Source organism: Eucyclogobius newberryi, unplaced genomic scaffold (genome assembly GCF_026437365.1).
Source record: "Eucyclogobius newberryi isolate DKJ021-1_F unplaced genomic scaffold, fEucNew1.0.hap1 SCAF_7, whole genome shotgun sequence".
Taxonomy (NCBI): Eukaryota; Metazoa; Chordata; class Actinopteri; order Gobiiformes; family Gobiidae; genus Eucyclogobius; species Eucyclogobius newberryi.
In genome coordinates, this window is record NW_027316389.1 from 23227756 (window position 1) to 23250903 (window position 23148).

The 23148-nt window shown below is 39.0% G+C and overlaps 1 protein-coding gene across 2 annotated transcripts in view; it reads left to right on the forward strand.

Moving 5' to 3' along the window:
* The window catches only part of LOC140349582 (polypeptide N-acetylgalactosaminyltransferase 18-like), a 142097-nt gene that overhangs the window by 100881 nt on the left and 18068 nt on the right, over window positions 1–23148 (forward strand). Inside the window, exons 5-9 of one of the 2 annotated variants that reach the window (XM_072435970.1) lie at window positions 3374–3571; window positions 5159–5270; window positions 10787–10972; window positions 12281–12418; window positions 19253–19348. In XM_072435970.1, the coding sequence (XP_072292071.1) occupies window positions 3374–3571; window positions 5159–5270; window positions 10787–10972; window positions 12281–12418; window positions 19253–19348 (730 nt within the window). Of the gene's footprint in view, window positions 1–3373; window positions 3572–5155; window positions 5271–10786; window positions 10973–12280; window positions 12419–19252; window positions 19349–23148 lie in introns of both variants that reach the window. The other variant, XM_072435969.1, reaches the window with a different exon arrangement.

A 23148-nucleotide genomic window follows, 5' to 3' on the forward strand; every position in this document is an offset into this window, starting at 1 on the left:
TGAAGTTGACTAAACTGATTGCTCAATATAGTCTATACATGTTGCCTACAAAAATAATGTTATCCTTACTATGTAACCCATGTCTCAAATTTGGTTCTCAATTATTGACATTGGCCCCTCATACATTTTCATTGGCCCAACCACAAGGGGCGCTAGTATTAAAATGGCCGGACCACCAAGCCATTTCCGCTTCCTGCTCCGGCTGTGGACTGAAACGTCTGGTTGTGAACTGTAGAAAACGTCTCGCAACTAGCCGAATCGTTTACAGATCATTCCAAGACTCAATGTTTTTTTTCCCCCCTGACACCCCCTGATTTTTATCCTCTGCAAGAGGTGGCGAGCGACCCAAGTGAACTGAGAATCTGGTAGGATCACTCTTTGTTTTTTCCCCGGATACGGACACCCTAAGTTGGATTATTTTTTGCGTTTCACTCGGAATATATTCACTTTTTTTTGAGATCCTACAAACTGAACTTAAGAACCCAAAGGAACTGAACTTTGCTGGAAACCTTTTCTGTTGTTTTGAATATTTGTTTATATTTATTTATATGGAGGATGAGGAGGCTGAGCTCGCGTTCGAACACGTCCTGCTCCCACTGGGCCAGCTGCTGCTCCCTCTGCCTCAGGAACTCCTCGTGAGACTTCTGCTCCAGCGCCGCCCGTTTCAGCTCCTCCTCGCGGCAACGCAGCTCCTGCAGGGGACAAACAGGAGGAGGAGGGATCAACCAATGTGAAGGGTATACAGAGCACTTTCATCTCTAGCATGGGACAATGTTTCTGTGAGCCAGAAACCTGACTAAAGGACATATTCACATTTGTGTGAAAATGTTAATGCTGCATTCCCATAAGTTCATCAGAGGAGGGCGCTGTTGTGAACGTGGCTAAGCAGCGGTCTCTTGGGACGTGTGACCAGCTGTTTCACTTTCCATTTGATTCCAAAAGCAATATCCAGTCAGATTCCAACCATAAAGGAAAACAGTATATTTGCAACACTGTGGAAATGTCAACAGAATGATGATAATAAAAGTAAGGTGGTATCGAAAGTATTGTTTGTACATCCGCGGCTCATCTTCCAAAAGTTTTCTACGATTACTAGTTCAGTCCTGGTTTGGTCCTGATTTGGACCTGGTTTGTTCTGTTTGTATCCTGGTTTATTTCTAGTTTAATTCTGGTTCAGTACTGGATGGGCAATTTTGCCAATCAGATCAATGTTTTATTTTTCACAAAAATCGAATAAAGAAGTGTTGGAGAGATTTTATTTTTTAGATTTTATGCCAGTTAAAAGTGGTGGCAAGTTGAGCCCTCCCAAAAATCTGACCCTCAGGAAAATAATTGAATAACTGCCATAAACAGTGACAGAGGTTTTTCACAGCAGATAATTTGGAGAATACAAATGGCCCCCAAAATATCGATAACAATCGCAACTTTTGTGAATTCTACAAATCCGTTTCAGCCTTCGATTGGCATTCAGTTATACAAAAATGAAATATGAGTGTAATTTTAAAAGCCTAAATAATAATATTGTTGTGTTGTAAAAGTTGCTGGGGACAAATAAAGTCAGTTTTCAGCTGCAGTAAGTATGAACCATGCAGCAAGAATGTACAAGCGGTGGAGTCTGGAAGCTCTCGTACCTTCTATTGTCCTGCATCACATCTGTGTTCTTTTACACCTCTGTGAGAAACGCCTGTCATTACGCAGAGCTACGGTGGCTTTACGGGGTCAACCAGGACAAAAGCTTAATTTCCAAACTATAAGCCACACCGGAGTATAAGTTGCACTAGCCAAAACATCCATAATAGAGAAGAAAAAAACATTTAAGTTGCACATAACATAACAAGTAATATCACATATAAGTAGCTCCGGAGTATAAGTATATAAGTGTAAATATAAACATTTACATATTAACAAGTATGCTTGACCATGAGTGTCACCCCCTCCAGGACACTGTCCGCTCTGGAGAGCAGCTTCAATGAGAGACTGATCCACCCTCGCTGTGTGAAGGAAAGATTTCGCAGATCTTTCCTTCTGCTGCTGTCAGACTTTATAACAAACACTGTTTGTCCTACTGTGAAATTACTGTCGTGATTCATGTGCAGTTACTGTGCAATTCATGCGCAATTACTGTCGTGATCACATGCAATGGTATTTATTTATTATTCATTTTTATCTTTTGTTATTTTTCCCCTCCATCCCTTGTTATGAAATGGGAGGTTTTGTCTATGGGACTTTTTGTTTATAAGAGATCTTCTACTGAGAGTGTTTTTCAGACTTCCTATAAATGATCTGTTCTTTTCTTCTGTATCTACCTCTGTATCTTCCTGCGTTGCATCAATGAAATTTCCCCATGTGGGACAATAAAGGATTATCTTATATTAATACAATTTATACTGTAACGTCCTCCTGTGTTACTTTTTTTTCCCCACAAGCTCCTGTGGCCGAACTTAGTCACTTCTGACAGTCACATGCGTATTATTCTCCTTGCTCATACTTGATAAATTAGCTTTTAAGTTAGTGTTACAATATGTTTGTAAAAATATGAGTGTAAATGCGTTGGTATGAGGTACGAGCAGAGCGTAATGCCCAGAACCCCTGCTGTGCTAAAGCGTTGCCCTTTACCTTGACTACAGCCTTTCATGTGTAGCTCTGACTAATTGGGTTTCTTCCTTAATGTCCCTCCTCGTTTATATTTTCGTGCAGAATCTCCTGCGTGAGCAAATTTGGCATCTAGTGCTAACTAACAATTAGCATGCAAGATGGATGCTCTCTACCTTGAAGTTTTGTCTTTGATTTCATTATCACACACGGCAGTAAAGAGATGGTGATGATCATGAGGCGTTTCATGCTTAGCACTTTAGTGTATCAGCAGTGGGCAGTCAAATAGCTGTATGTGTCCCAAAAGTGCCGTAACGTTAAGTCATTAATCTTCTATCCTTTGTTTTTCAAGTTTAAATGGTGTTTTTATTGCTTTAATAAAACTGATTTTCGACTATAATAATGTTGATTGTCTTTTGATGAAGCCCTGGTGTGTGATCTAAGGGCTGTTTTGGCAATGTCTACATTAATATGTTTTTTGACAAGTGATAATGCAACCTAATCTTTCTGTTTAATACTTTGTGTTTTAATGGGATTTAAATGGACTAAGCTTTTAAATCTTGAAACATAGACATAAATCTAGCACAGCTAAAAAACAGAAGATCTTGCATTAAATAATAAATAACTTCATACAACTTTTCTAATGAAGGGTCTTCCATGCTTGTCTTCATAGAGCATGTATTTCTCTATCTCCATTGGGAACCTTCAATTTCACAAAGCATCAATGACCAGGAGCTATTTATATTTAATGTAGTCTCTTTGTGTGTGTGTTTGTCCTCAGGGCAGAACCGATCCTCCAGCGGATAAAGGAAGACCGGACAAGAGTGGTGTCTCCGTCTTTTGACAACATAAAATACGACACATTTGAGATTGAGGAGTATCCTTTATCTGCTCAGGGCTTTGACTGGGAGCTCTGGTGTCGATACCTCAACCCGCCCAAGTCCTGGTGGAGCCAGCGCAACCAGACCGCACCCATAAGGTACACTTCTCTAATACGGTTATTCTATGTATTTTATGTACTGAAAAGAAAATAGAGTAGAGGCAAAATCAGTGTTTAATTTGTACATCAAACTTTGCCAGAACAAAAAGTGGCTCTGGAATCTGGGTCTGTATAAACACAATAAGATCAGGAATGCTAGAATACAACACAAGTGTTCATCTTACTCAAATTTAAACAGTGAAAAGTGTATTTTATTTGTCAGAATGTGTTTATGCATGTGTTGCACAGGGATGTTCAGCTCCTGTTGAAGCCAGTCGTTTGTGACTTCTTACCTCAGAATTATTTGCATCTTTGTCTGCCCTTTCTGCCGTCAGCTCTATTTAATCTCATGACAAAAATAATCCCTGTTTTGCTACTTTAATGAAAGTTAATAGCCTGTAATTTACCCTGGGAACTCCCTGCATGGGAGCGCGCTGAAGTCTCAGACTGGATCAGGCCCGTGCTTTAATTGACTCCTCGGGGCTGTGAGAGCGAGTGAGGAGATGAGACACATCTGCAAATGTGTATTGTCTGTTTAAAACACAAATAATGTTTATTTTGTACAAGACCTTCACCATTAGTATAATAGGGTCAATAAAATCTAGGCCTCTCCTGTTCCGGCTTGTTCCCACTCAAATTGGGCTATGGGCAAAATTAAATTCAAAGTTGAACCTTCTACAAAGTGTCTGCAGCTACATGACAACCCCAGAGCATGAATTGGTGAGGATTTATTAAAAACCTGGACAATACAAAACATATATTCTCATTAAAATGCTGTAATGTCTTGGAGCAGGCTCAGATCTAAAAAAATCCCCATGAAGTATGTTGGGAATCCAATCACAGCTGAAGACTTTTCCTCAAAGAACCTGCTATAAATCAGAGGAAAATCTATAACCTCTCTCACCTCAGAATTACACAGTTTAGTGCCTCACTTGGTTTCTTACTCTTGCTGTTTGTTTTGACATAAATTATTTATTTATCCGCCTGTCAATCACACCCACTGGAACTCGGGAAGGAGGCTCCAATATATATAATATAAGTATTGGAAAAGCATGTTGTTTTTGCTGACCAGGCTAAAAGAAATGGACAATCTCAAATTAGATGTTTTCTTTGTGCATAGAATATTTTGATTCAATTGTAAGATGATTGAATTTATTTTCAATTCGAATACATTATATGGCCGTTTGCTCATGCATTCGTAGGTAATAGAACTGTTTCTGCCACATCATAGTTCTTTATTTTGATGTTTGAAACTGACAGGATGAGGCTAATGCCAGTTATTTCCACTGATGCTGGTGAAAGAGCTGTTTACTTTCTCTCCCAAAATGTGCTGAATTTGTGCTCCTAGCAGAGACATCATTTTGACAGCTCGGTCATTTGTAAGTATAATGGACTGTATGGGCTTATCATAAAAGACCTTTGTTTAGAAATTACTTGGAAAAATAGATCCTCGGGCCACTAAAGCAGTGACCCTTGAAAATCATTAAGTATTTATTGCCCTGTATTGTCATGTGTTATATTGAATTGCATAATAACCATTTTATCGTTTCCATGACTTCAGTTTGTTTTTCCTTTTCCACGTAGGAGTCCAGCCTTGATTGGCTGCTTTGTCGTCGACCGAAAGTACTTTGGGGAGATTGGCCTTCTGGATGAGGGGATGGAGATCTATGGAGGAGAGAATGTGGAATTGGGAATCAGGGTAAGTTAGAGGAAGCAAGCTGTTAAAGGTGCAAGTAACTTTGCTGATGGAGGGTCTGCCACCTGCTTGTGTCCACAATTGTATCATTTTGCCGGGAAAACTCTACAGCCCAGGTCAGTAATAAGTGGACCAGATCCAAACTCAAGCACCGTCCAGTCCGGACCTGAACATCTGACACGAAACTTTTGACGCTTATGTCCCTCATTCATGGAGAACGCAGCAGTGCAGCCTCCCCGTGTGTTAGTGGTGAGCAGGTTTTAGGAATTAGTTATTGGAACAAGGCAGACACAGGTGAGGGGACAGTGGGGACTGTGATCAGATCGCAGTGCGGTTGTGGAAGGCTTTAACAGTGCAGGAGATAAATAGTGAGTTATTCTCTGACTAAATATGAAAGAAATGTTGCACAGATGAGAGAGGTCGATTTGAAACACCTAACTTTTCCGCTCAATAGAGCACAGCACTGCTGTGGCTCGCTCGCCCTTCAGAGAGGAAAAAAATGTGTTCTGAATACAAAAATGTAGATCCAGAGCAGGTGTATGTGTGTGTGTGTTTTGAGCACGATACATGCTGCTGTTTGTGTGCAGCAGGAGCTCCTCCTGCATAAAGGAGGAAAAGGGTTTCGAATGCAATGCCAATCACCAACGACATGCTCCACATGTCAGCTTTATATACTATCTCAAATCAATTTTTAATAATGCAATAAAATATATTAATACATTTTAAAAACATCATTAAGCTATTTGATGATATCAAATATTATACATATATTACAATATATTGGGTAAAAATAACTAGGCCTATTATAATACTCTTTAAATTATATTACAAAATTGGAATAAATAAAGACACCGTGAATTTCCGGACCTTGGCTTGTGAAAATGTTCTCAAACTGGACCTCGGTCAAAGTTTATTAGTGACTCCTGCTCTACATTATTTTATTATTGCGGTAAGAAAACCCTTCCTAATGTACGTATTCAGGATTAGTGTTAAAGATATAATTAATGTAAAATATTGTACAAGATTGATAAATATGTATGTCTGTGTTGTTATCATTATTATTATCATCATCATCATCATCATTATTATCATTGGTATTATTATTTTAGTAAATGTGGATAAGTCAAAGGATATTGAATATTTTTTAGACATCTTTGGTAAAACAAGAAAAAAACATCTAAAAAGTGTAATGTTGCCTTTTTTGAGGCTCAACAGTCCAAATTGAATTGCCTTGAACAGTTCACATGTTGAGAATGGAGCTGAACAATGACCTTTGCTTTGACAGAAGCCTTTTATCAGTCATTATCCTCCTCGTCTATTGAACCGTCTTCCTGTGAGTGGAGTACTAATGGGATACACACAGCCGTAATGAGTTCTTTATCCTTCAGAGATAATCAGATAGACTAACGCTGAACTCAGAGTTGTACCTATTCGATGTTTTTTTGTGTGTTTTGGTGCAAAGGCTAGTCCTTGTAAAATGGTTCGACAATGAGAAGTTTGAGAGCTCACCTCAGCTAATCATTATCATAAAGAATAAAAATAAATGATCCAAATAACCACATTTGCTATTTAAATTATTTCAAAACAAACAATCACTGACAAACAAACATGGACAACACTGGGGAGAACACTTTGAACACTAAGGCACTAAGGCCACTGCAAAGTCCAGGAAGAGCCTCACACACCTCTCCACGGATCAAGAGTTTTAACACTAACAGCTTTGATCGAGTTTTGTCTGGGAATATTACTTGCCTTGCTTTACTACATGTCACAAAAATGTCAATTAACCTGAACATTATAAGTAATTAATCAAGATTCAGTAAGATGTCAGTTGTCCTCATTTCTATCCAAATTCATTAATTCATTGTCCGGTTGGATCATCAGACTCTGTTTTAATGGGACGCTTTCTCTGGAGACCCAACTTTAAAGACTCATTTCTCTGGAGTTTTCAGACTCTCTGTAGCGTAATAGCTGTGGTCATTCATAGGCTGTGCTGCTCCTGCTCATAACCAAAACTAAATATCACAACACTTTTATTTTACACACACACACACACACACACACACACTCCTGCGACTATTGCTCCATCTCTAAATGGTTTCTTATTTCTTAATACTCTTACAGTTAAGGTTATAGTTTTAATTATGTACATAGAATATTTTTTTCAGGCTGGTTGTACTCAGCCTAAGGCCCACAGTTACAGGGTGTTCAGCTCCACCAAATAGTGAAAGGAAATTGATGTATGCATTTTTGACATGCTTGAAAATTAGCTGTCTACATTTATTTAAATGTTTTTTATAAAAATCACATAGATCAGTGCATATGCAAATTAGCAATTTTCTATTGACAAAATATGTCCACAGAGCATCAGCTTCTGTCAGAGTAATTTATGTACAGCAAATCCCACTTTGTTCTATTTTAGGATCCATCAAAAGATGCCTGTGGTTAAGATGAATCACAGTATTTTTAAATGTCCCTGTTGTTAGAACATTACTAAATAATAAACATATTTAGTAATGCAACATAACTGTTTGAATATTCACTGTGCTTGTTCACCACATGGGCACATCGTATTATAGGAGAGGGCAATATTAGTATGATATCAAGCTTTTATTTTATGTTGCCTTATTAAAAACACATAAAACGGCTTTCAGTTTTATTTTCCTAAACATTGCCATTTAATGTACAAATTAGTCAAATTTCTTCCTCCTAAGGTTGATCTCTTCACCAAACCAGATGCTTTTTATGATTAAAACAACCCAAGATGATACCTTTATGTCCCTATATGCTTTTCAGCTCTTTGCTGTTAGGCTGCATTCACACTTGTTATTTGGTTCTGATGTTACTAACACTAAGTTTTGTCTGATCTGCAGCAAGGCAGCATTGGGTCACATATTCTAGAGTATTTTTGGCCCTGTTCTAGTCCTTGTTTAGTTCTGGTCTAGTCCAGGTTTACTTTTGGGTTTAGTCCTGGTTTAGTCGCAATTTGGAAGTAGTGTGTGCGTACAAATGTGAATCCACCCTTAATATTTGTAACACTAACAATGTATTATCTGCTGTTATTGTTCAAAATGTGTACATGGACTCTCAGGCGTGGTTGGATGCAGTGATTTCTTGGACTTTTGATGTTTGTTTATGACCAGTTTCACATTAAGATATATAAAAAAGATATATAAGACTGATTCAGGTTCATTGATTACATTTTTAAACTACAGAAAGTAGCTCAGATTTCTAAACTTTTACTTCAGTGGGTCTGGGTCAACATTAAACTCTGAACTTTGAAATTGGAATCAGGAACTGCATCTTAACTATTGCACAGATCATTCAAAGATTATTTTCCAATTTGAAACATAAAGTCTACATCTAAATCTGCAACTTTTTTTCCTGAAAAACACTGTTTTAGTTCAGTAGGTAACTTTAGTTAAAGGTGCCATAACATGCTTTTTTTCACGTTTCGTAGTCTATCCTAAGTGTATAATTGATAATAATAAGGGTTGTGCAACACCCTTAACATAAGAGTTAAGAAAAATCACCCAGACCTTGGACCCCCTCACCAACCCGGAAATGCAAACGGCTTGGTTTGATATTCGCCCCCACCCTTGCGAAGAGCGATCTGGCTCCCCCGCCCAACCCGTGACGTAGTCTCAGAGCGCGTGTGTGCCCCGCCCACCCGTGACGTAGTGTTTGCCCCACAGCTGTCTGCTCCGCGATGCGCCGCTCCTGCCGCGCGACTGAGTGAGAAACGATAGAACTTCAGATCAAGACTACTTTGAGACTAAATAAATCTGGTGTTTATTCTACAGCGTGCGCAGAACAGATATATATATATAGATCTATATCTATATCTATCTATCTATATATATATATATATATATATATATCATCAATTATATTAGGTTTATGAGGCATCAATTGCCTCATAAACCTTCACCATTGTGATAATAGTAAAGAGTGCGATATCATTAATGACGTTTTGGGCCTCTTTGAATCGTGTTTCGTCGTAAATCGAAGCAGAAAAACTCCGGGGCTTGTATTGGGAGACGAGCCTGGAGCAGCGTGGAGCCAGGATGTGCCTGTGGTTATGACGCGGTCCTGTGGACACCCCCCGTTAGTTTGGAGATTCGAGGAAAGGAGATAGTCTGTAATATAGCTAAACACTGCAGGAATCAATCAAAAAAACACTCTGGGTACATATATGAAGCACAAATAGCAATGTAAGAAGGTTAAAAGCTCTTAAAAGTCGATTTTGCATGTTATGGGACCTTTAATACTCATAGATTATCTCTTTTAATTTGTCATAACTGGGTCCCCATATCCACCACCACAGCAAAAATCTCAGTTACATTTTTCTATGACTAATTCTACTTTCAATTGCCCTCAGTTTTATCGACTCACCCAATATGGACGTAAATGCTCAAGCGTCATCGAAAAATCCCCACATAACCACATTATTTCTGGAACAAAGCCAGAATTGATTTGGGTTTTAACAAAAGGGATGCTTCCTTTTTGTCTCCTGTTCTGCTCGACATATTGTATTTTTCTGTATGGCTCACAATTCATCATTCTGCTCTCTCCCTGTCACTTTTCTGTTCTGTTTCCCTCTAAATCTGCTGCTCTTTCATCTACGCCTGTATCTCTCCTGCACACCCACCTGCTCCACACACCGCTACGCTCGAAGAATAGCGGTGCCTAATCCTTTATGGCGTCCGCAGAGGTATTTTTGGGTAGCGCTGTCTGGATTTTGTGTGGAGTGTTTGCTGGGCTCCTGGCTCGGCCCAATGCCACCGTTCTGCTGTGAGCAGGGATGAAGCCAGAGGACACAGGATTACACTATACACACAAAACAGATGTGTGTCTCCATGTCGGCATGTTCAGTATGTGCTTGTTCACAACGATACTGTGAGGCGGCTGCACAAACTCGAGCTGAGATCAGGTTTTACGCCGTGAAGAGTGAAGAGTCTGGGCTTAGTGGCGGGAACACTGTGCTGCGCTAGAACTATCAGTAACTTTTGTTTGCTCGCTATCGACATTCTGCCTGCTGTCTGAACACGCCGTGACATTTTAGTTTGGCTTATTGCTCTGGGTATGTGTTGGTGTGGAAATAAGAACTATTACACAAAAAACAGATGGCTGTATGTTTTTATATCATACAGGAGATGATTTTATAGCAAAGATAAATACATTTTGGTATTATTTTCATAAAAGGGGAACGTTCGTTTGTGAACTTTACTAGAGGTATCGGCAAATCTGTCATCTGCAAGAAGCCAAATATTGTATATCCATCTCAGCCCATCCCTTACCAAAACCATTCTACAACAATACAGAAAAGGTTGTTTGTGGTTTATTTCTTTATTTTTTTCAGTTCCAATACTTGAAATGAGATACTTTTGACTATGCTATCAAGAAATAATGACTTTTTATTTGACCGTAATTAAACATAAAGCTAACACATGATCCAAAATGTTCTTATTAAAATGCTTCTTTGTGTTCTCTGAATGTTTTGGCTGAATCGTGTCCAGGTGTGGCAGTGCGGCGGCAGCGTGGAGGTCCTGCCCTGCTCAAGAATCGCCCACATCGAGCGCGCCCACAAACCGTACACGGAGAACCTGACCCTCCACGTGAGGCGCAACGCTCTGAGGGCGGCCGAGGTGTGGATGGACCAATACAAGAGCCACGTCTACATGGCCTGGAACGTGCCCCTGCAGGTGACCACGCTGTAAAAAACAGATGAATAAACAAATAGTGTGAACTTTGAGCTTACCCATTGCACCGAATGAAATGGAAGACCTCGATGAAAGAATAGTTCATGTGTGGGAGTTTGTTCATGATCGCCTAGCAACTGGTCCAAATGCAAAACTGAAATGAAATTAAATAAGTGCAGAATAACAAATATGACCAATTTAAGGGTGCTATCTTTTCATAATATTATTAAATCAATATTCTTAAGGAGATGTTTTCTGAATTATACAGATACAAAGATTAATTAACTGTAGATTATGGAAAGTATGAATAAAACAAATGTTACAGAGGAACAGGAAATTCACACACATCTTAATAATGTCCTAATCAGGCAGGTAAACAAATTTGATCAGTGCATAAATTAGTTAAATTTGGGTAATGACCAAATTTATTTATTTACCGGTAATAAAGATTTTTTTAATCGAAGATTAATTCTCATATCAATTCTCATTTAGATTTATTGGATGCACAAGATGCCCTGTTCATAACACCATCATAATTCCTGCGAGGAGTGACAATGAGTCACACAAAATGTTTTATTAATATCATGCAATGCTGGGTAGAATAATGACACTAACGGACCGATTCCACATCATGCAGCTCTGCCACAGAGCGCCTCCATCTGAGAGCACAGACTTTGTCCCGAGGAGCTTGAAAACAACATGTGCAAAGTGCTGAGTTTGTGAAATAAATGTACTATTTGGTTCAAAATAGCTTTTTATTGTATAACAGAAGTGCGGAAAACACAAAAAATGTCCACGTGTTTTGTCTCCACCCCGAGAGTAAATAATGCATTAAACAAGTCCAACAAAAGGGTTCTCCTCTCTGTGTTTTAGTGACTTAAAATTAAAATGAATGGCCTATTAAGTCCTATTAAACTGACAATTTGTAAAAACATAAATTGTCAATTGACACACAAATGGTCACAATTATACCACGCTTTTCTACCGCCAAGGCTCTCCAAGCGCTTTACATCAAGGAACCAGTCACCCATTCACACACACAATCACACACCAGATGTTCGCAGACCCTGAGGCAGCTGCGATCCCACCACCAACAGAGAAGGCTTCGAATCACTGACCTTCGGGTCAGAAGACGAGCACTCTACCACTGAGCTACTGCCGCCCGTTGTTGATCTAAATGTTGTGCGTGGCGTGAAAATGCGGACGTTGTTGGCATTCTCTTTCCTGTTCGGCATACGCATGATGCAGAACTGCTCTCATTCAATCTACTATTTTAATGTCAATCTAATGAAATGTTTGTCTATTTGTCAGAACTCAGGGATTGACATTGGGGACATCTCAGAGAGGAAGGCCCTGCGCTCCAGACTGCAGTGTCGGCCCTTCAGCTGGTTCCTGTCAAACATCTATCCAGAGTTGCGCTCCTACAGTGACACAGTGGCCTATGGAGTGGTCAGTGCCATCTCTTTCTCTTCACAGATTTTGCAGATTGTGTGGAGTTTGCATGATTTGCTGGTGATTTGCTTTAGTTTCTTATCTTTTGTAGGATACAGTTTGTAGTATTGGCAGTGCATGCTGATGAGTAGAAGGGCATATACGCTACTGGTTTAGTATGCTCATCATGAATCTGACTTATCAACCACTAAACACCCTGTTCATACCCAATGGGGTGAATAGACACATATACTGTGTACTGTCAATTATAATTTATGAAATAGCAACACAGTGTTTTAGAATGATCCTTTATAACTGTCTCTGTGTGACTGCTCTGGAGACAGAAGCGTGAGCATTTGAAGTGTGCCTCACTTTGGATCCAAAAGGCTGCTGGGCTTTCGAAGGCCCATTTGTAATTAGTGAAGGTTATGCAGACAAAAGAAAATTTGTACTGCGTAATGCTCGCTAATTTTTGTATTGTTACTTGTTCTTTGCTCTTTCTTTAAATAGGCCTTTATACACAGTTATATTGCAGCCTTAAATAGGAGTGTGAATCTTTCAGTTCAACAATTCCAATTCTTGGGCTCTCGATTCGATTCAAAAACATTATAACTATGCAAAAACAACATGGCACAAACTACGTGGAGCAGTGAAGAAAGAGAATCCAGTGGCACACAGTGTTTTAATGAAGTTGCGGCATAACACGGTGTTAGTGAAAGTGTTTAATACAATCATCGAGCTTTTACCAGTTTACTGACGATGTGAAGCGCGTGTTGAAAGGGGGCATTTTAACGTGACACTTATGTAAAAAATCGGTTTTGGAGTTTTTGGAATTGATCCAGAAGACGTAGAATCACAATCCTTTTAAGAATACATGTAAAAGCCCTGTATACTGCTGCTCGCCTGTTCTAATGATGGTTTACTGTTGCTACGCTGCAATCACTGTCGGGTCATCACTTCATATTGTATTCGTAGCATGTAACTATATGCATGACTAGTACTGATTATGTACAGAATAAAGGTCAAAGAGTGCCTTTTTAAATGCTGGTGCTGTTTGTTGATTGGGTTGATGTTTGGGGAGATGTTTAAGCACAAAGATCAGACATAACATTAGCGTGACGTGTAGTATTATGGAACTATTAGACATGAGTGAATGATCCTTACATTTACCTATTATCCTTGGCACTAACTCACCAACTTCAAATGAAGGATAGGAAGATAAAATGTGAATATATCTCACCAAGTGCCAACATAATATTCTGGATTAATACATTTTTTGTCTACAAAGCTTTTGATTATTTTTTGTTGTTGTTGTGGTTGTTGCTAACGAGAGAGAGCATCTCTGCATAACTATGACAACTGCTGTAGACCTCTGCTGTCCCTCTTGCTCTGTGCTGTGGAAGGATTTAGTGTAATTGAAAAATGACAGTAATCTGGTGAAAGCTGAGCAGAATGATCAGGCACTTTGACTGCGTTTGCTGATAGAGACGTAAAAATGACTTATCCTTGCCCTGGACTCAGCACTAATCATTTGGGCCTTTCATTTTGAAGATTTGGGATTTTGGGCTCATGCCAACCTTTAAGACACCAGCTTGAGCAGGTGCATTTTTGTCCTCGGCAATGACAAGTAAGGTATGAATCCACAGAAATAGTGATTAAAAAGTCTTAGGCTTATTTTTGAGGCGCACACTTTTTAAACATCATCAAGCTGCCAGGTTTATCAAGTCTGATGTACAAGAAAATGTGAGTGTGTGTTTTCTTACTTAATAAGGTCCTTTCCTTCATCTTGTCAAGAATGTTGAAGCGAGCAGAAGGTATTTGTGTCTGAACCCCCTAAAAAAGCTTTGAGCATAGTCAGCAGCATGGGCATTACCGTAGTTGTTTTAACCTTAATTAACAGCGTTGCATTGAAGAGTACTCTGTGTACCCAGTAGGAGGACAGTCTGTGCATTCATTTATTACTTTTATTTACAATGAAAGGTAGATGATTGTTCACCGAACTTGAAAAACCTTCGAGCAGTGACAGCAGCTACAACACTGACCTCAAATCTTGTCCCTAACTTGTTACAGAGACTTTGTCTAAGTTTGCAGTAGCAGTAACACTTATATAACAGGCTCTCGTGCTTGTTGTTGAGTAAACATTCGAGGGCCAGTCTGCTGTGTTCGTTTGATAGTCATTTGTTGACAGTGTATGTGCGGGGCCCACTCTGCCACAGTGACATTTGAGATATGCAAATGCATAGTTTACATATCTGACACAAACAAGCTCAGAGAGACAGACAAACACCACTGCTGTGATGTATTCTGCACACAGAGGAGTCTGAGCTCCAAACCCAGGCAAACACCGATCGAACCGATTGTTTTTTCTTACTATTCCAACCGAACCGAAGGAGGTCCCAGCATCCTGGGTGTCTTATAATACAAATCCAGTCTGATGAAGGTCTCCATGGAGATGACCAAACAGGTAAAACCACCAGACCAATTTACAGGTCAAGTCTGTGGGGAGGCAAACCTGCTCAAAAATGACTTTAACTGGACTCAGCACTAATCATTTGGGCCTTTAATTTTGGAGATTTGGTATTTGTCATCGAATGAACCGGTGATAAAGCCCTGGCGGAGTCCAACTTGTACTGTGTCTGACTTACTGTTTTTAATCCTTCATTTGTCTTATGAAGTATAGTTGAGTGGAATGAAAACATAAATCTGTCACTTTGTTTTCTCCTTGACAATACATTGTCATTTGAGAAAATATTCAGTTTGAGGTTTAAAATGACTGAATTCAGCTTTTAAGTGTTTTACTTACTGGTGTACTAAAATTGTAAATATGATGTAACTAGCTAGCACTTCGAGTAGTTTATTCACGTCTACATTATTTTTCTATTTTTTTTAAAGAACAATTTTGGCAGCATTGCTTGTACTTGAAATTGAGTTTTATATCTAAATACTGATTTTCACTACTCTTTTCACCTCTGCTATCATATACTGGCCATCAGAGTTGATCATGTGCAGTTATACTTGTAGGGTGGCGGTAGGGCACACTGTCGTTGTGTCCTTGGGCAAGACACTTCACCCACCTTGCCTCCAGTGTCCAAGTATGCTGGTGTATAAATGAGAGTGTGTTTGTGAGAGTGAATGTGGGACAACAGATGAAAATTACATGTACTGTCCCCACCAAATAAACAAATAATAATAATATGATGTGGATGCTCACCAAAGGGTTTATTTATGTGTTTTTCCTGCATTACATTTACATTACATTACATTCATTACAGTATGTTCCCAAGAGTCCACAGCTTCACCTTTTGTCCAAACAAATGCACAACTTTAAAAAATAAAACAATGGCTGATTAAAAACTCCTTGCAGCTAAATGCTGACAAAACAGAAACTCTGATTATTGCCCCTGATGATGCCATTCCAGGGATAAACCAGTACTTGGGTGTTTTAGGCCAGACTGCTAAACCAAGTCTTAGAAACTTGGGTGTTGTCTTTGACAAAGACATGTCTTTAGAGCACCACTCCAAGCTGTTGACGAGGAACTGTTTCTTTCAGTTGAGGAAAATCTCTAAGCTCAGGAAAATGGTGTCTCAAAATGACCTGGAAGTTATAATTCATGCATTTGTGTCTTCACGTTTAGACTATTGTAATATCTTGTTTTCCTGTCTTAACAAGAAGGAACTCTCTCGCCTGCAGCTGGTCCAGAACTCTGCAGCGAGGATCTTGACCCGCACAAATAGAAGGGCCCACATTTCACCCATTCTTAAAGCCCTTCACTGGCTGCTCCCTGGTTCTTTTAATCTAGTCAAAGTCTCTGTATGGGTAGTATTCTCCACTGAACGACGGGGCCAATGTCTTGCGGGCCTTTAGTTTTGTTATGTCACACAACTCCATTCAAGTATTCAACCACCGTCTAACCTGACAATTTGTATTATTTTTTTGTTGTCGATTAAAGGCCATTTTTAGCTATATCTCTCAACCTCTGCGGCTCCGCCCGACCTCAGTGAAGAGAAGCCAGTGCACAAGGGCCTCTCCCCCGGGCAGTGTGCTTTATCACATTATTGAATGGCTGTAATAAGTGTGACAGGCGCTGAGATATCGTGGATTAGACTCGGCTCTGGCCTCTGGAGTAAATCAGCTATTTGTGTTGAACCGCCCACAGCACTCGATGTGATGCGACTGCAGAGGAGGCAAAGGAGAGGTGCTCTAGACACAGAGGCGGTACAGGTGGGTGGACAACATCTGCTTTTGACAAACAACTTGAATTTACATAAAATAAGCAGAAAACAGTTGTCTAAAACCGAAGTGAGTTTGCTGGACAGCGTTGGACACAGAGTATGTGAAGAAGACAGAATTGAGAATAAGAAGTTGATTCAGTTACTTTTGTTCAGTGAGGGGAAGGTTAGTCTTATTAAGTAGGAATGATCCGATTTTTTTGAGCCGGTATATATATGATATAATATGTCTGACTGTTACTTACTGCATGGCCGATAAACCGTAAAATAACATGTATTTATCTAGTATATAAAACAATGTGTGGCATGATCATGTAGCCATATATTTTTAAGCCTTATTAAGCCTTATTTCTATTTTTACTCATTAGTGTGTTCGAAAATGTAAATCTTAAAGGACAAACGTCCACACGAGCGATTCATATTTTACACCAGGACTCCCAGAATTCAGAAAATACAGGCAGAACTTCTCTAATCCCACTTAAATGTTCTCAAAATCATAACCTAGAAATAAAATATATATACAGACAAAAGTCTACCTAAGCAGATTAAAAAGACTTGGAGCAGTGAAAATGACTGCTCTGGGAGTTCTAGTGTTAAGAGACTTTACCCGCTTAACTGGAAATGCGATCACAGTGAAAGTGTGATGACAGAAGTAAAAGTGAGAGGAATGAGATGAGATGTTAAAATGTCTTGTTATAAAAAGTAAAATAAACAAAATGCATTTCTTCTCTTGATTTTCTTCTAGATGTAATTTTGTGTTTTTTTGTATTACTTATATACAGTTTTTTATTTAATGTCCTCATTTAAATGTAAACGTGCCATAAACGCTGGCCTGAGTCCTTTGTCTCTGATTAGCCTCCGGCCCGTGGTCCATAAGAAGCTGGTCATTTCCTTGAGTGCTTCTATTTCTATGCTTTACATTAAACGGAGGAGAAGCACTACACATTAATTTTATTTTATTTCTGTGGCCTTTTGAGTGCATCAAAGATAAACATGGTTCATCAAGAACATGCTGTGCTTTTGAAAAGTTACATCCGTGTTATAAAGAAAACTGCACTACTGTCTGACTCACTGTCAATAATAATGTAAAATTGTAATTCCAGAGAAATGCTTTCAGTGGTAACGAACAGGACTTGTTCCTTGAAGTTTATAAGGCTCTTTGATTGAAAAGGAATAATTTAAGTGTTTCGTTAGAAGCTTGGATCTGGTCCCCACTCGTCCCTTCTGTTGATAATATATTTATTTTTCACTGTTTGAAAAATATAGTTTTTCAGTCATAGTTTTACTTTTCAGTAATCCCTATTTATTTAGTCTCCATCTATTTTTTGTCAGCAAAAATATTGTGTTGACAAATCTAAAATGTATCACATAATACTGAATGTGCCAATCAAAATACAACTTTAATTAAGATCCAAATGAGGGAACTCCATTATAAAATGGTTAAACGGTCATAAAAGTATATTTTGAATAATGTGTCTTCTTTAAAGGCGCAATGGACAATTTTTCGGCGATTTGAGAACGCAGGCGGAAGTGCACATGCGCACTCCCCCGTGCGGACAGATACAACACACATGTGCGTTTGTTTATTAGCGCAACAGATCGCATCGCATCTCTTGTCTCCCGTAGATTTACGTCTTCTTCTGCGTCAGCTCGAACTGTCTTTCTCCGTCTTAATTTTGTCCCGTACACTGAGGGAACTATATTATGATAGATCCATGCGCTTGGACACGCGGAAACGTGCTGCTCATGGGGATGAGTCGCACGCGGCTGCAGGTGAGCGGTAGGTGCGTTTTATGATTAATACGTGACAGGACTAATCAGCAGTCCACGCCACGAGGAAATAAGACTCAGATTTGGGCCAAAAAAATCATCCATTACGCCTTTAAATGGACTGATATTAAATAGCAGCAGCATTAGTCCCAAGTTCATGAATAATTGTCTTTCCCATTGAAGTCTAGAAACAAGGAAAACACAGTGTTTCATTTATTACCAAATGTGAATGTTAGTTGTGATGTGAAGATTCTAGACTCTCTTGTATTTAAAACGGCATCGGCAGATGAAGGTTACTTGAAGCATTTGTGTGACTTTGTGCTGTAAGTGGTAATTATCCTGCACTGCTTCCATTACTCTTCACTTTAGTGGCACAAACAGGAGCTCTCTGTCATAATGGACTAATTAATATTGTACAGACAGAGAGGCGGCTGCACAATGGAATATGCTCTGAGTGCTATTAACTTCCATAAACAACAATTATTTCCAACTGTGCGACTTCTTCACAGAGTGCACTTTGTCTTTTCTTGTGTGTGGGTTGCCTGTTCACAAGTTGAATTTATTTTAACTTTTCAATAACACACATTTTTATTTGACATGTAACTGTAGCCGCTGGATGTCACAACCTTGTATATTCTTGTGTCTGTCCCGCCTCAATCCTGCAGTGGTGTCTGCGTATACTGGTTATGTGTGTGAACGGGTGGTAGAAAAGCACTATTTAATGCGACTATTCATCTAAGCTTTCGTATTGGGTCTTGTAATCAAAATACTAAACAATGCTAACCTCAGTTTCCCATACAGAGAAGTATGTGTCATGTACAGCTCTAACTCATTTTCCTCTTGGTTTAACAGTTGAAGAACAGCCTGAGGAACGACCTGTGTCTGGACCAAGGACCTGACTCAGAAAATGTCCCCATCATGTATCAGTGCCACGGCATGACACCTCAGGTCAGTGCTCAACCTTGTTTTCTTGTTTTCACACATAATCCCAAGGTAAAAATATATACTCGAGGAGGCTGCCAATACTTTTTCTGGCATTGTAAACTCGCTGCTACTTATTCTATTGTGAGTGTAGCAAAGAGAAGCTGACAAGGTTTGAACATGAGGGTTGAAAATGTGGGTAGAAAGATGTAGCATTAGAGGATTTTATAGTTAGTCATTTTGGGGTTTTTGGGTTGATTTTGTGGTAATAGTTTCATTACCCATAGTTCAAATTGTGAAAGAAGGAAGTAGGTACATCAAATTAATAAAGCCTTGGACACAATAACTTTGTCTGACTTCCTAATTTAACAGAATTTGTTGTATTTATTTATTCATTTTATTTTTAGTATCTTGTGCAAAACAGCATGTAGTAAACAACAACTCTTTGGGAAAAAAAATGTGAGGACTTGGATTCTGATAAATAATGTCTGGTAATGAGGTGTCTTCTGATTGCGAGCAGTCACGTCATTTCAAATGCATTTTTATTCTGTTCGGCAGTTTGTTGACTTACAGACAATGTTCTGTTGCCATTGGTTCAACTTGTGAGTATCTAGTTTATGAGTACGAGTGCATTTATTCAGCTACCAGTTAATAGTAATATACATAAACATGATTGACCAGTATTGATACCGGCCTTACATCATAGATCAATTAATATACTTAAGTTTGAAGAGACCATAAATGCCAATCCTGTCCATTGAGTTTGGCTTTGGGCACATCAGTTATGGGCTTGTCACAAGCATAAATGGAAAAAGTCACAGTTCCATACCGGGTTAGCCGGGGTAATTAGAGATAGAAAAGCTAGCAGCCAGTTCATATATCACTGAGCTGTAATAATACGCCTTTGTCATGTGGTCTTAATAGTTTCATAATTTAAACTGCAGAAATGTGAGGCTGTAGCGCTATCAGTCCACTGCAGACTCAAGGCCATTCGAGTCTAAGGCAACGTGCGCCTCAATGGAGGTTCTGCGGTTACTCACATGGCTTGTCTATATTATCGGAAAAGTGTGTGTAGAGATATTTTACAAGCTAGAGAAATAGTTAATATTGATCATGGTGTAAACAATCTGCACTTATTTATCTTTAGGAAACTCAGTATTGTCTCTTTCCAATGATTCAATGTTGCTTTACGGACAATAAAGAATTTTGTGAATGTCAAAAGCCTTTGGTAGAAATGTGTTTGTTAGAAATGAGTCCCATTGTTTTTCTTTAGTCAACAGATCAGCTATGTATCTCAGTTGGGGGGCCGCTCCCAGCTTCCACAGACAATACTGTTTTTGAGTGCTTGGGCAAGACACTTAACCCACGTATACACATGTGTGAATGTGTGAAAAGCACTATAGGAATATGACCGTTTTTGTAATTGCTAAGTCCAATATGAAACTGGCCAAATATGAATACATTCAAAGGACCTTAATCAAATACACCAAAAATATGCCAATTAATCTGATTTAAAACAGAACACAAACCATAATACATTAATATTACAACTACATTTAATTTGTTCATGTATATTTTACAATTTAATCTGAATTACCGCTTATCTTAAACAATTAACCAGTATGCAGATAAACTATTTTCAGACTACATAGAAACTGCAGATCACTGAGAACTCTTCCCTTGGAAACTAACTACGCCAAATTAAAATATAAATTCAATCAAATCCATGCGCAATTCACTTTTAATATGCCGATTATATCTATTTTTTGGAGAGAGTCAGCATTATATTTCGTTTTTCGCTTAGCCACATAATCAGAAGCAGACTGGGCAAAGGCCTGGTGAGGACACAGATTGCGGCCTGTATTGTCAGGGAAGTTAATAGCTTTGACCGCTGCTTCTGACTTAATCGTCCCTCGAGGATTTGATTCCATTCAGTATTTTGGATTCAGCACTAAAGACCTGTGTCAGTCTGATCTGAACTAAAAGTAACTTGTAAAGATATTTGTGCCAGAAGAAACATACTTTTTTTTACATTACTTTTTTTAATTGTAAGGCTTTTGTTGTTGTTTATGTCGAAGTTTAGTCTATAAAGACTGCGGGAAGCGAGGATCGTTCTCAAGTTCTGTATTTGATGAAAACGGGGGAAAACAGTAGCATGTTGTTCGTCTTGCAGCTGAGATTCGACTCTTCACAAGATTTAGCTGTGTTATATATCGCTGTTGCTTGGGTCTGATAAAATGGCCTGACCTTCGCTATGACGTCCGCTTTAAGATTGTTTAGACTAGTCCACAGATAATCAGAAAATACACAGAATAGTTCAAATACACAGAATAGTTCAAATACACAGAATAGTTAAAATACACAGAATAGTTCATTGTGACCCATATGCAGCAAGATCGTCTTGACTCATGATAAGTAGGACACAGACATGACAATAATTGCTCAATATCCACATCTATATGCATTTTTTCATTACTATTACCGAGCACGATAAAAGAAAATAAATTAAAACGACGATTTAGAAAAACATTTGGATGAAGAAGTCACCATATTTCTAATTAAAACAAAACCTTGCCCTTTAAAGCCCATGTGTGAGCCAGCTCCTTGATAGCAGCTTTAACCGTGCCCTAATTTGGATTGAACTGTCTCCAGATGAAGGAAATACAGCGGGATTTAGTGGGATCTGTGCCGATTGTAGCAGAATATCATTACACGAGGAACTAATCACCCTGCTCGCTAGACCCCTGTTCCAATCAGAGCTACACATACATATATTATCTGTTACACAAATGAATTTTGCCATTGCAATCATAAAAGTATTAGACTCAATCATTGTTAAATGAAATGCACTGTAAATGGATATTCTCCACAAAATTTTGCTGAACAGTTTTTATTCAACCCCATTATTTTACAACAAAAATATATGTATCACCATGTTAAAGGTACACTATGTGACTTTAGTGTCCATGGAGATGTTATTGCTTTGCTGGGAATGTTTCACAGTATGACATCAACATTGTACTTACATTTAAGTATAAGTGTGTTTATTGCGTAAAATACATGCAGTCTTACTGGGGGGAGGGTCGCCTCTCCACAGATCTGACCTGTTACTCCTGGCATGAAGATAGAGAGGCTAAATGCAGTACAGGAGAACATCCCAGACAAAGCAATAACATATTTAAACCCAACCTTTTCTCACTGGCCATGGTCACATTCATGGTCACATTCCAACTGTTAAAAAGGCTTGATGTGATAGAAAAAAATGTGAATGTTTTCCAGGTTCATGGCCTCAGTTCCCATTTGTAAACCCTATGGCTTGTTCAGATAGCTTGACATTCCAGCGAGACCGCTCTATAGGATCAATGACAAAGACCAAAGTACGCCATGTTTAACTGATGAGTTGTGGAGAGAAGATGCTCAGTGGGAACCGTCTCTGGTCGAAATCTTCAAAGGCGCCGGTTGTTCCTCTGGTCTGCGAGCCTTTATCACGTTTTATGTTATATTCTTTATTCATGACGGGAATCGTTTGTAATGCTTTTCCCTAGTCAGTTTCTTTCGCTCTTTCTCATCACTTTTGTTCACGTTCACCCAGTCCTTTCGATTACCTCAGTCCCCATGTCCGCCGGGACGCCAGGGTACGGCTGTGAATACCCGATCAAGATCTGAATGTCAGCAATATAGGCTGACATTTGAGAGAGTTTATTTTTTAAGAATAAACATTTTGTCTCTTTTTGTCTCGTTCACCAGATTTAGGATTGAGCAGGGGAAATGATTTTGTGCTAGAAAGTGAATGTGTGAGTTATGTGTTCCCCCCAATCCCATCACAC